General features: G+C 31.6%; 2 protein-coding genes and 1 pseudogene across 2 annotated transcripts; 1 reads left to right on the top strand and 2 right to left on the bottom strand.

Moving 5' to 3' along the window:
• Positions 1–968: 968 nt before the first annotated feature.
• LOC129874686 (berberine bridge enzyme-like 22) lies at positions 969–2641 on the top strand. Its single transcript, XM_055950010.1, has one exon. The coding sequence runs from the start codon at positions 969–971 to the stop codon at positions 2571–2573; it is 1605 nt and encodes a 534-aa protein (XP_055805985.1). The 3' UTR covers positions 2574–2641.
• Positions 2642–3535: 894 nt separating this feature from the next.
• On the bottom strand, positions 3536–5214 carry LOC129874548 (berberine bridge enzyme-like 22). Its single transcript, XM_055949846.1, has one exon. The coding sequence runs from the start codon at positions 5212–5214 to the stop codon at positions 3607–3609; it is 1608 nt and encodes a 535-aa protein (XP_055805821.1). The 3' UTR covers positions 3536–3606.
• A 4583-nt stretch (positions 5215–9797) lies between these two features.
• On the bottom strand, positions 9798–11408 carry LOC129872101 (berberine bridge enzyme-like 22; annotated as a pseudogene).
• Positions 11409–14375: the final 2967 nt, after the last annotated feature.

Below are 14375 nucleotides of genomic sequence, written 5' to 3'. Positions count from 1 at the left end.
ATCTGGCTCCATCCCCCTCTGAGCGTACTTTACATGAATGGTGATGAAAAAGCAAAACATATGTCACATCCTCATTACTACAACTTATAATACATTGTGTGAACTTTATGTTGCCTCGAATGATCCAAAAGCAGGGTGTTTGTACTATAAGTTTCAACAACATACGTTAATCAAGTATATCGAGATCAGATTATCGACTAATTGTGCCCTAATCAGTGGTTATAGTAACTAGTTTCAGTGTATTACTACTGCAAGTTATCAGCGGTTTGATTGATCTCCCCCAATGCTAGCTGACAAACTCTTAATTATATCACATGCAGAAATATTTTTTTAGACAATAGTGGAAATATTGAAACTTGTGCTCTGTTTGATGTCAGTGTATTGTAACTAAAATGAAATATCAGTTACTTAAAATTTGTAACAACTTGAACTTTAATGTTTATTAAGATACAAATCGCATGTTTGGTTCCTTCATTAGTTACGCGTTGGAAGCTAATTAATGACCTTCTTAAACAATATCGTGATTTTTGTTATAGTTAATCTCATCTTAAATACTTGTACTGAATTAACGAATAACGTAAAGTTATTCCTTATGAACTGTTGCCAACACTGAAATTTCTATTATATATACAATAAATAATAATCTTAATCACCTTAGTATTCAGCACATGAGATCCTAGAACCCAAATATCAATTGAGATCACTTGTTAAAGCATATGTTTGGTGCAAACACATGATAACATTGATTTGAAGTACATTGAATCTATAAACTAATATAGTACATTCAATTACATTAAGTCCTCTTGATCAAAGTCTAACTGTTGAATTAATTCAGAAACTAATATGGTGAGTACATTCAAATTCATCTCTATAAATTGGATTATAGACGTGAGAAAATTCACTTTCTTTCCCCTCAAAGCTTGATAGCTCATTCTGAATCCCTTATAGAAATTTCCTTCAAAAAAAAAATGGGAAGCCTTCAAATTCTCTCTGTTTTATTCTTTTCACTCTTTTTGGCAAAATGTTACTCCAAAGAAGATTTTCTTCATTGTCTTTCCAAATACTCCAAAAAAAACGTTACCAAAAACATTTACTCCCCAAATTCTCCAACTTATTTATCTATCCTGGAATATGCTCAGAAAAACCCCAGATGGTTGAATTCTTCTCACCCCCTCTTCATTGCCTCCCCAAGGAAAGAATCAGAAATCAAGCCTGTCATTCTTTGTAGTAAAAAAATAGGCCTACAAATGAAGATCAAAAGTGGTGGCCACGACTATGAAGGCATATCTTATCGCTCTAAATCCCCCTTTGTGTTGCTGGATGTAAGCAATCTTAACAAAATCAAGATTGATTTAAAGGAAGAAACAGTTTGGGTTCAAACAGGAGCGACCATCGGCCAGCTTTACTATGCAATTGCCAAGAAAAGTAAAATACATGGATTTCCAGGCGGTATATGCTTCAGTGTTGGCACTGGTGGAATGATCAGTGGTGGTGGGCTCGGTGCATTGATGAGGAAATTTGGCCTGGCAGCTGATAACGTTGTAGACGCCCGCGTAATGGATATTAAAGGAAAAATTCTTGACAGAAAGAAAAACGAAGATTTGTTTTGGGCGATAAGAGGAGGTGGAGGAGCAAGTTTTGGTGTTATTCTAGCATGGAAACTCAAATTGGTTCGTGTTCCCGAAAAACTTACTGTTTTCACTATTCGTAGGAAGTTAGAGGGTAACCGAAATCTCCTCCAAAAATGGGAAAACGTATCACATAGACTCCCCGAAGATTTGTTCATTAGAGCTGTTGTTCAAAATCGCAGATTATCAGAAGGAAATGTTACTAAAAAGCATGTGGAATTCTATTTTCAAGCACAATATGTTGGCCCTGTTGATGAATTAATACCTCTCCTCAAACAATACTTCCCTGAGTTTAATTTGGAGCGAAAAGATTGCTTCCAAGAGACTGCTGCTCCAGCAGAGAAAGAATGTCACGAAGTCCCTTGGATCGGATCAGTCTTACATTTATTTTTCAGAAAACCAAATGATTCACCTAAAGTTTTGCTAGAAAAGAGAATTCCAACGCGGAAAAATTACAACAAAGGGACATCTGATTTTGTGAAGACTCCAATTCCGGAAAGTGGTTGGGAAATGATTGAAAGACTACTTTTGGAAGAAGAAAGAGTCCAGATGATAATGGAGCCATTAGGTGGGAAATTAGATGAAATATCAGAATCTGAAATCCCATTCCCTCATAGAAGGGGGAATTTATATACTATTCAGTACTTGGTCAACTGGGGCGATAACAGTAAGAGCATATCAAGCCAAAAGATAGCATGGTTGAGGAAATTGTACAAGGAAATGAAGCCATATGTTGCAAAATCCCCAAGAACTGCTTATCTGAATTACAGGGATTTTGGATTAGGAACAAATCAAAAGGACTACAACTATTCCAAGGCCAAAATATGGGGTGAAAAGTATTTTAAGGGCAATTTTGAGAGGCTGGCTAAAGTGAAAAGAAAGGTGGATCCCAAAAATTTCTTCAGAAGTGAACAAAGTGTACCACCTTATCATTTATCACAATGATATAGCTGAAGAAGACTAGATTCCATGCAATGGTTTTATATACATGCTAGTCAAACTAAATAATACTCCCAAGACCAGAAAACCATGGTGACAATTTTGGTACATATGCCATAAATGTTGAACAAATCTTGAATGTTCATCTTTTAAATGTGTTGCTCAAAGGATAAATATGGAGCAACTCACATATATTTACGCCAAAGCAATAAATACAGAATATGTGCCTTCTATGTATTCTTAGTTTAATTTTTAATTACTAAAATTAAATTAACTAATTCGACATAAATAACAGCTGCTGTAATTTTTTAGCACTCGGGGAAGTCTTGTTGAATAATATTTTGCTGAAAATATTGAAAAGAGCTTTGAGGGAAAAAAAGTACAAATTTAAATTTCGGCCCATACTCAGTTCTAAATATATCTCTTGTATTTTAAAATCAAGCATTTACATTCCTTGTACTATGAAAATCATACACTAATAATAGTTTTCTTACAATTTAAACGTGTAAGTTATTTGTATTTATTTAATTATTATATTTTATTATATTGAAATTGCTCATTTTTATTTTAGTTAGTTTGTTTATTCTTCCAGTTCAAAATTATCTAATAGTTTCCATTATATAAGGGTTTAAATGTCATCGTATTAAGTAAAGTTTATACATTTCCTATTTTAGAGTTTCAAAAGATAACCCAAAAACGTTGATTCGTTGTTTCAATTAAAGGTGTGAATAAATATTTTCAACAAATATGTTTATCTCTTTTTTGAAATTTCATTAAAAAATATTTATATTTATGGCCAAGTGCGCAGGTATCACTTAAGTAAAAAAATATGTGCATGATAGACAAATATTTTGTGTTTGTTTTGTTTTGGTATAACTATAGAGCGCAAATAAGTATTTATTCTTTTAAAGACACACATCTTTTTATAAAATTGAAACTTCTCTGAAAGATCATATAAACCCCTTCCTATTACAATTTGACACAAGCACTAACTGGCTTGTCTAAAAACATGTGACATTTGAGTAAAAGGAAACTTGAGCTAAATATTAGCAGAATAAGGTGGAATACTTTGTTCATTTCTGAAGAAATTGTTGGGATCTACCTTACTCTTCACTTTAGCCAACCTCTCAAAGTTGCCATTATAATACTTTTCACCCCATATTTTGGCCTTAGAATAGCTGTAGTCGTCATGATTTGTCCCAAAATCAAGGTCCCTGTAGTTCAGATAAGCAGTTCTTGGAGAGTTTGCAACATATGGCTCCATTTCCTTGTAAAGTTTCCTCATCCATGCTATCTTTTGGCTTGATATACTCTCACTATTATTGCCCCAATAGATCAAGTACTGAATATTGTATAAATTCCCTTTTCTATGAGGAAAAGGAATCTCAGATTCAGAGATTTCATCTAGTTTTCCACCAAATGGCTCAAAAATTATCTGTGGATTTTCTTCTTCCAAGAACATTTTTTCTATCATTTCCCAACCACTTTCCGGAATGGGAGTCTTCACAAAATCAGATGTTCCTTTGTTATAATTCTTGTGCGTTGGAATACTCTTTTCTAGCAAAGTTTCTGGTGGATCAGTTAGTTTTCTGAAAAAGAAATATAAGATCGACTGAATCCAGGAAACTTCATGGCAATCTTTCTCTGCACCAGCAGTATTACTCTTTTGAAAGCAATCTTTTCGCTCCAAATTGAACTCAGGGAAGTACTGTTTAAGCAGAGGAATTAACTCATCAACAGGTCCAACATACTGTGCCTGAAATAAGAATTCCACATACTTTTTGGCATCATTTGCTGAGGATACGCCATTTTGAATAATAACTCTGATTAACAAATCTTCAGGGAGTTGATGTGCTATCTTTTCCCATTTTTGGAGGAGATTTCTGTTACCCTCTAACTTCCTACGAATAGTGAAAACAGTAAGCTTTTCGGGGATACGAACCAATTTTAGTTTCCACGCTAGAATAACACCAAAACTTGCTCCTCCACCTCCTCTTATCGCCCAAAACAAATCTCCATTCATCTTTCTGTCAAGAATATTTCCATTGACATCCATCACACGTGCATCTACAACGTTATCAGCTGCCAGGCCAAATTTCCTCATCAATGCGCCGATCCCACCACCACTGATGATTCCACCAGTGCCAATACTGAAACAGACACCGCTTGGAAATGCATGAACTTTACTTTTCTTGGCAATTGCATAGTAAAATTCGCCGAGGGTCGCCCCTGTTTGAACCCAAACTGTTTCTTCATTTAAATCAATCTTGATTTTGTTAAGATTGCTTAAATCAAGCATAACAAACGGTGATTTAGAGCGATAAGATATGCCTTCATAGTCGTGGCCACCGCTTTTGATCTTCATTTGTAGGCCTATTTTTTTACTACATAGAATGACAGGCCTGATTTCTGATTCTTCCCTAGGGGAGGCAATGAAGAGCGGGTGTGAAGAATTCAACCATCTAGGATTTTTTTGGGCATATTCCAGGATAGAAGAATAAGTTGGGGAGCCTGGGGTGTAAATATTTTGTGTAATGTTGTTTTTGGAGTATTTGAAAAGACACTGGAGAAAGTCTTCACCTTTGGAGTAACATTTTGCCAAAAAAAGTGAAAAGACTAAAATAACGAGAATTTTAATGCTACCCATTTCTTTTCTTTGGAATAGAAGAAGCATAAGAGCGTTTTTTTTCCTTCCAGAAAATTGCTATCTAAAAGACTCAAGGGATTCAAAATTACAAAGAAAGAGCAATCATGCTTTGAGAGGAAAGAGGATGAATTTGCTCATAAGTACCCTTTCAAATACTCCTATTTATACAGATGAATTTAGGGATCATTTGGTTACTGGTCAAAATTATGCAAATATTAATTATGAAAGTATTAATAATACATTAATTAACTATGCATCTTATTAATCTTTTGTCTATGTATTTGAATGGACTACATTCGTTCTGGATTTATTCAACATTATGGCTTTGACCCAAAATACTTCAATTTATTTGAATTCATATTAGTTGCAAGTCAATGCTATTTTCCTTTGTTCCATATAAAGTGAATTGTTGGAGTATGACGCATTTTAAAAAAAAAATATTTAAAAATGTAATTTAAAGACTATTTTTTCACTATTATCCTTTTAATTATTTCTAAACCATTTTATTAGAAAATATAAAACAGTTAATAACATCATTAATGAGAAGGGTAATATAAAAATTGTTCTGAACTTTGAAAAGTTCATTTATTTTAAATTATGAAAAATATCTTAATGATTCACTTAATATGGACTAGAGAAAGTAATTCAATAACCATTTAAAAATTCAAATCAAAGGACTCAAATGAATTTAAAATAAATTCATCGTATTTGTTCTATATCCGGGTATTTCAGCTGGCAAGATTTGATCTAATCATAAATATTGTACCATGTGGTTTTTGGAATCATTACAATTAATCTTAGGGTGGAAGGTAATTAATTTCTCCCACGTGGACATTACAAAATTGTTTTTTTTTCATAGATCCCATTATTCAGCTGGGAGGATTTGTACAACTCCCGGGAATTCAAAATAAACACCGTTTTTATTTATTTATTTATTTTAATTTCGAAATCAGTGTTATTTTACATAACGGAATAAAGAGGATTAATTATTTTTTTCTTTTAAAATTATCTTTATTTTTAATAAAAAAATTTATATCATTAAAAAATCAATTTTTTCTTCAAGATATGTAACTAAAGATAAGATAGTAACATACATTTACATACTTCTTATTTTCTAATATTGAGTAACTTTTTAAAGGAATATGTTCAAGCAAAACACCACTTATTTAGGAATTGAAGGAGTATGATATTATCCATAAACATATATTTCATTGACGGTTCTCAAATTAATGTTTGGGTTCTTAGGAATCTCTCCGAGGGCTTAATAAAATGAGAAAATGGCTAAAAGCTAGTTAGTCTAAAAAAGAATGATACATATGATATATTTTTTTTGTTTGATAAATACTCAATGGCATTATAACATTTTATCATGTTGTGTTCTGCTTATTTGACAAAAGTTCACAAATGTATACTTTTTTTAAGGTCAGATTTGGAACATTGCAAGTGTTCTTATATATAATAAATTTTGTGTCCAATCAAACTACATCACATACATCCGGATAAAAAATTATCATATTATCAACTACACACTTTTTTTATATGAAGTCCTATTATTCCACTAAACTGATTAAAGCAAAAACTTTTACACCCTTAAAAAAGTCAAAGTCACATTTGTACTGAGCGTGGTGAAACTCACGCATTTGACACATTGAAAATTTATTAAAAACTTTATTTCATAAGACCTACTTCATGAGTTCTTCAAGCTTTTCTCAAAGTCGTTCAATGATGATCTTCTAAATTTCGTCAGTTTGTATTTGTAGCTACTGATTGATGCTTAGTCATGTCATCGAGAAGACCGTGACTAAGTTGTGTTGCAGCATATTGTGATGAACCAAATTTGTTAAAACCAACGACAACATAGTCGTCAGTTTATTGAAAATGATTATTCATGGATTCTTCAACAAATGATGGTGGTTATAATAACTTCAATCTAATAAATCTTGTAGATAGGGCTAATAAAACATGAATAACTGAAAGTAAATGAAATAATTTATTAAAAAAATTTATAGAGAACCTTAGAATCACAAAATTAAATCCTCCCAAAATTCAAAGCAACAAAAGATTTTGCAATTTACCAAGTGCAAGTATCGACCACTATAGTTATTGCGATTAAATTAAATTTATAAATTTGTAACCAATTTTGATGAATTAAAGAAAGGTTACCGAAACAAAAATGAAGGTATCCGAGCATGATTAAGGCCGACGAATGGAGGAAGCTGATAATGGAAATAAATTCGAGCAGAATGAACAAGACGGGGTTAAATTTGAGCAATTTTAAAATTTGAGCAAAGTTTGGAATTATTTTATTTTTTACTATCAAAATGTTGGACCAAAATGTATTTTTAAAACTTAAGGGAAAGTTTTGAAGGTCTAATAACTTCTAAAAATTTAATTAGTGTTAATCCTAATAGGGTCCTTAGCTTCTACCTAATGAAAAAACCTTGTGTCCTTTGTCTCATAGAAAAAGACTTGTTGGATTGTTTCCACAACATGTCCCTTGTAACTCAGGTGGTACGTAAGCATTAAAATACGTATCTTTTGAAACTCTAAAATAGAAATTATACAAAAATTACTTAATGCGATCACTAAAATTTTTACGTCTTTGAATCAAATTTATCTTTGTGAACTCTTACATATGTTATTCATATCTTTTAAGAAAACATTTAAACGCTTATATAAATGAAATCCTTAAAGTTAATTTTGAACTAAAAGAATAAATAAATCAAATAAATAGTAAATGGCCTAAATCATACTTCATTTATACTTCAAACTTAAACTTAAGTTACATCCTTGTGATATCAAAATAAACAAAAAAATATGTTGCAAGGTACATTCTTATCCCAAATGGGGGTCATAGGTTCAAAATACCCTATATGCTTTCTGGATCGAGTTTGTCTGACGAGACTTGTTCAATATAATTTACCTCTTTAGTGGGATTTGGGGACTACTACATTGAAGCGGGGGTTATCCTGTACACATATGAACCTGATCGAAGGATAGTAACTGAGTTCTCTTGTCAACAACAACCAAAAAATCTATTTCAATGACATAACTATTAGATCAACCCCCTCCTATAAAACATGATTTGATCCATCCTCCATCTTTTTGCCGATCACAAAATTGCCAGCTCAAGCAATGTAATTTGTAAGACCCATGGAACTTGATGTAGTGCATTGATCCAGATTCCTGGCTGAGCTGAAGAACATATGTAGTACTTTTTGGTTGAAGTTGTTAGTTTCTTGATGGAATCTAACAAGGAAGGTAAGTTGCAACTTTTGAGGATCATTCAGAGATATTGTTTGTCCATTACATTGTACAAGGATGTAATTTAAGTTTAAGATACACAAAAAGACACATGTTCTGTATTTATTGTTTTGCTGCAAATACATGAGAGTTAATATTTATTCTTTGAGCAACACATACTTAAAAGATGAGCATTCAAGATTTGTTCAGTATTTATAGCACATGTACCAAAATTGTAACCGTGATTCTCTTTTTCTAAAAATAGGACACTTTATTTTATAGCAAATTGTGTTATCCCTCATGTATTGTTGTGATTTATCTCTCTCAGAGATATGATGAACAGGAAGATAAGAAGATGAAGATAAGAAGATGAAGAGGCTCAAGATCACTTCTTCGTACATATCGAAGTGTCTAGATCCTCCTCTTCAGATATTTTTCTATGTTGGGGCAAGAGTTGGGCTTTATATTTGGGCTTTCAGACTTTTGGATTTCAGTTTGAGTTGGGCTGACAGGAAATATTATATGGATAGTAGATGAAGGCCCAATAGTTATATGACCTGTACATAATGTTTATTTTATTTGTGTATTTGTAATTTCAGCATTTATTTAATTTTTAGTTTGTTAGGAGGTTACAACAGAAATTGGGACACTTGTCCATTCTGTTACAAGATTAGATTCCATACAAATGTATATAAATTCTAGAGTAGATTGTAAAAGGGACAACAGAAAATACAAGAAAAATTTCACAAATTCTTCATTATTTTATCATGTATTAAGGTTAGTAAATCAAAAACAGTAAATATAAAAAGAGAAAAAAATAGTATCTGAGTCCACAGAATTCACTGTATGTCCTTAAGGAATTTAATCTCTCACTGTACCTGAGGTTATAGATTATTTCCTTCTAGGATAAAACAGATAGATCATTAAAGAAGTAGCGGTACCTCAAACTTCTTCAATTTCAGCATACTCAGAAAGCAGCAATGTAATCACACAAAGACACAATTTTGTTTGTAAGAAAATATATGCAGAAGAAAAGGAAAATTCAATGAATTAAAAATGAGAGGAAAATCCTCTATTTATAGACAACAAAGAGTAGTGTGAACAGGTGTTTATTATGGCTTATCGAAAAAGTCACAGCCTTTCAGAAAAGTTGTGACTCTTTTAAAGAAGTCACAACTTTTTGAAACGGTTACAACCCTTTTAATTAAAGGTCACAACTTTTTGGAACGATTACAACCCTTTTAATTAAAGGTCACAACCTTTCATTTTTCTCATTCACATCTTTAAAACTCAACACATTGTACATAAAATCTTGCACTTAAAATACTTTTCACATTCTATCAGTATGATAAATGATAAGGTGTTACACTTTGTTCACTTCTGAAGAAATTTTTTGGATCCACCTTGCTCTCACTTTAGCCAGCCTCTCAAAATTGCCCTTAAAATACTTTTCACCCCATATTTTGGCCTTGGAATAGCTGTAGTCCTCTTGATTTGTTTCCAAACCAAAGTCCCTGTAATTCAGGTAACACTTCTTGGAGATTTTGCAACATATGGCTCCATTTCCTTGTACAATTTCCTTATCCATCCTATCTTCTGGCTTGATATGCTCTCACTATTATCATCCCAACTCACAAAATACTGAATGTTATACAAGTTCCCCTTTCGATGAGGAAAAGGAATTTCAGATTCAGAAATTAAATCCATTTTCCCACCAAATGGCTCAAAAACCATCTGGGGTCTTTCTTCTTCCAGAAACAATCTTTCTATCATTTCCCAACCACTTTTCGGAATTGGAGTCTTCACAAAATCAGATGTTCCTTTGTTATAATTCTTGTGCGTTGGAATACTCTTTTCTAGCAGAACTTCAAGTGAATCATTTGGTTTTCTCCAAGAGAAATATAAGACTGATCTGATCCAGGGAACTTCGTAGCATTCTTTCTCTGCATCAGCACTAGTATTATCTCGGAAACAGTCTTTTTGCTCTAAATTAAACTCAGGAAAGTATTGTTTGAGGAGAGGAATTAATTTGTCGACAGACCCAATATATAGCCCCTGAAAATAGAATCCCACATGCCTTTTGGTATCATTTCCTTCTGAGAATACGCCTTTTTGAACAAACGCCCTGATGAACAAATCTTCAGGGAGTTGGTGTTATGTTTTCCCATTTTCGGAGGAGAGTTAGGTTTCCGTCTAACTTCCTATGAATCGCGAAAACAGTAACCTTTTCAGGAACACGAACCAATTTGAGTTTCCATGCAAGAATAACACCGAAACTTGCTCCTCCACCTCCTCTTATTGCCCAAAATAAATCTTCGTTCATCTTTCTATCAAGAATATTTCCTTTAACATCCATCACGTGTGTGTCTACGACGTTATCAGCTGCCAGGCCAAATTTCCTCATCAATGCACCAAGCCCACCACCACTGATGATTCCACCAGTGCCAACACTGTAGCAGACACCGCCTGGAAATGCATGAATTTTACTTTTGTTGGCAATTGCATAGTAAAGTTGGCCGAGGGTCACTCCTGTTTGAACCCAAATTGTTTCTTCCTTTAAATCAATCTTGATTTGGTTAAGATTGCTTAAATCAAGCATAAGAAATGGGAATTTAGAGCAAAAAGATATGCCTTCATAGTTGTGCCCACCACTTTTGATCTTGATTTGTAGGCCTATTTTTTTACTACAAAGAATGACAGACCTGATTTCTGATTCTTTCCTAGGGGAGGCAATGAAGAGGGGGTGTGAAGTATTCAACCATCTGGGGTTTTTTCTGGGCATATTCCAGGATAGATAAATAAGTTGGAGAATCTGGGGTGTAAATGTTTTGTGTAATGTTGGATTCAGAATATTTAGAAAGACACTGAAGAAAACCTTCTTCTTTGGAGTAATAACATTTTACCAAAAAGAGTGAAAATAGCAAAACATAGAAAATTTGAAGGCTACCCATTTCTTATCTAAAAGCATTAAGGGGATTCAGGATGATATATAAAGAATGAGTGATCATGCTTTGAGGGGACATATATGAATTTGCTCATGTCTATCCCATTTATCCATTTATAGAGATGAATTTACTCATGTCTATCACCATAATCTTATTTATATGAGTTATAATTTCTTTGATGATCACTCAACTAACTATTTTTATCTCATAAAGTCACTTAACTTTGTTTTATAACAGAAAAGTCATTCAACATATGATAATTATATCAGAAAATCCCTCAACTTTGATTTGTGAAGGATAAGTCACTCAATTATTGTCATTTTAACTATTGTAGGTGAAATGACAATAGTTGAGTAATTTTTCTGTTACAAAACAAATTGAGTGATCACTTTATGAAATAATTACTATTAGTTGAATGATTTTTGTGTTACAAAGTTAAGTGACTTTATGGGGAAAAAAGTGACTTTATGAAATAAAAGTTATTAGTTGATTTGAGAAATTAACTCCGGTATATAGAGATGAATTTAGTGTATTTGAATGTACTATATTTGACCCAAAGGACTTCATCTCCCCTGTCAAAGTCGACGTCTTAACCTGACTTCCTGAGCTCAGTTGATTCTTGAAGCAGTAGATGTATATTAATTGTTGATGTAATGTATTTCAATACTCATCTGGGTAGACTTGTACTATGAACTATACATAAACATATACTTCGATGATAGATTTCAATTAATGTTTGGGTTCTAGGAAGGGAAAATACACAAATTACCCCCCAAAAGTTGTCCCGCCAATTCGATTTCACACTTACAGTTTTATGGGTATTTTTTACCCTCTATTCTTATTCATAGTGAAATTAATTCCTATAAGAGGTGAGGTGCCAAAAAAAAGTAGTTCTCCCTTCCTACAGGCAAGTAATTTATGTATTTTACCTTCTAGGAATCTCTTCCGACAACCTATCGACAAACATATAAAATTGACACGATTTCTTACTTAGACATAATCTTAACTAAAATTATACCATTAAAATAATTAAAGGAAAGTCGGACTGTGTTATTTTCACATTGTTCGTTGACTTGGCAACTTGTGGGTGTTCACGAGATATAGTAAAAAAGTTGAGGTGTCTAAATGTGTATTTTCAAAGTTGAGTGATTACTTGTCAGTTAAAACCAAGTTTAGATGTCTATCTATGTTTTATGACTTTTATTTTCATTTGCAAAGATTTTTTCTTATAAAAATATATTTTCTATTAATTTTGATTTCAAATAATAAACTAGTGATTCTAATATTCTTCTTAGTTCTTTTTTTAAAATCTAATTATTTAATTTTTTTTTCTGTTTTTTATTATTTTTTAAAAAAACCAACTACTATTTATCTTTACACTTGTTTTTATCTTAAAAAAATAAAAATGACAAATTTGAGCTACCACGCTTTGAGATTGAGGGAAAAGATGAAAAATTTGGCCATGAGTGGACTTTCAAATTATCCTCATTTATGTAGACTTTAATCGATATATAATATAAGAGATAAGTGTAAAAAACATATCGAATTATTTTTATTTTTTAAGTTTTCTATCTAAACTATTGGGAGTATGAGTTTTATATCTAACTAACACACATTTCTCTTTTATTCCACTCTCATGAGGGTGTGTGTAATACACTCTCTTTTTCATTTAAAAATTTATCACATCACACTCTACATGGACAAAATATTTCACCTTAATAAAAATTAAATAAATTATTAGAATTAGTTAAAATTAAAGATTAAAGTATTACTATCTCCCACCAAAAAAATTATAAAATAAAATATAAAATATTTTTTAGTATTTCACTCCACCACTTTCTCTCACCATACTATGACCACCCCCCTTTTTTTGTTTATTTTTATTTATTAAATTTCTTTTAAAAACTTATGAAACAATTTCTTACTTCAGCTCTTATACTTCCTAAGTGGTTCGTAAGTCTCCCCCTCCCCTTCAAATAATAATTTAGATATTATAATTTTTTTAAAAATAAAATTCTACCCCGCTCCACCTATTTCTTCGCTTTTAATTTTTTTTCTCGTTTTGTATTATATATATATATATATATATATATGATTTTAGGAAATTATTTTTTACTTGCTGCAAGACTTCTCTTAAAATAAAATTTTTATTTTTGTTGTATTCGGTACACAAGTAGAAAAAAATATTTTCCTAAAAAATATATACATATCTAACACAAAATGAGAAAAATATTAATTAAGAGAGAAGGGTTAGATGGGGTGGATATAATTTTTTAAAAAAAATATAAAATAATAACATGTTTTTAGGAAAGAGTGAGGGTGGAGTGAAGTATGAAATTTTTAAAAATATTTTATAAAAAAAATTTAAAAAAATAAATAAAATAAAAAGACGGGGATTGGGGGGGGGGGGGGGGGTGGAGTGCGTGATCAAAATATTTTAAATTTTATTTTTACATAAAATAATTATTATTTTTAAAAAAGTAGTTTCTTTTATGAAAAATAATTTTTTTTGGGGGGGAAAGAAATACTTTAGTCTTTAAATTTTAACTAATATTAAATTTAATTTGTCAAAGTGAAATATTTTATACATGTGGCAAGTTTTTTTCAAAATGGAGAGAGTGTATTACACACCACTGTGGTGTGTTTCTCAAACTAATAAGTGATAGTTTAGGTATTAAATTCACACTTTCAATAGTTTAGATATAAAACTCAAAAAAAGGAGAATTTAAGTGTGTTTTTGACACTTATTATAAAAAAGGTGATGTGACATCTTTCTATGACCTCCATTCATATTTATCTTTTTTCTCCTTGGGGATTTTTTTTCTTATTTAACTTAATTATTTTATTGTAAAAGTGATTTACTTAATTTATTACGAATAAATATATTATTAATCGAAGAATATTTACAACAAAACTCTTCACATGCCAATTTACAAAGAGTAACTATCCATATCTCACACCTCTTTAATTTTA

This window comes from Solanum dulcamara, chromosome 11 (genome assembly GCF_947179165.1).
Source record: "Solanum dulcamara chromosome 11, daSolDulc1.2, whole genome shotgun sequence".
In the NCBI taxonomy this organism is placed as follows: domain Eukaryota; kingdom Viridiplantae; phylum Streptophyta; class Magnoliopsida; order Solanales; family Solanaceae; genus Solanum; species Solanum dulcamara.
This window is presented reverse-complemented; position numbering and strand designations above follow the sequence as displayed.

Bases quoted from the DNA above. Each gene is read 5' to 3' on its own strand.
- LOC129874686 (XM_055950010.1), top strand. From the start codon at position 969: ATGGGAAGCCTTCAAATTCTCTCTGTTTTATTCTTTTCACTCTTTTTG.
- LOC129874548 (XM_055949846.1), bottom strand. From the start codon at position 5,214: ATGGGTAGCATTAAAATTCTCGTTATTTTAGTCTTTTCACTTTTTTTG.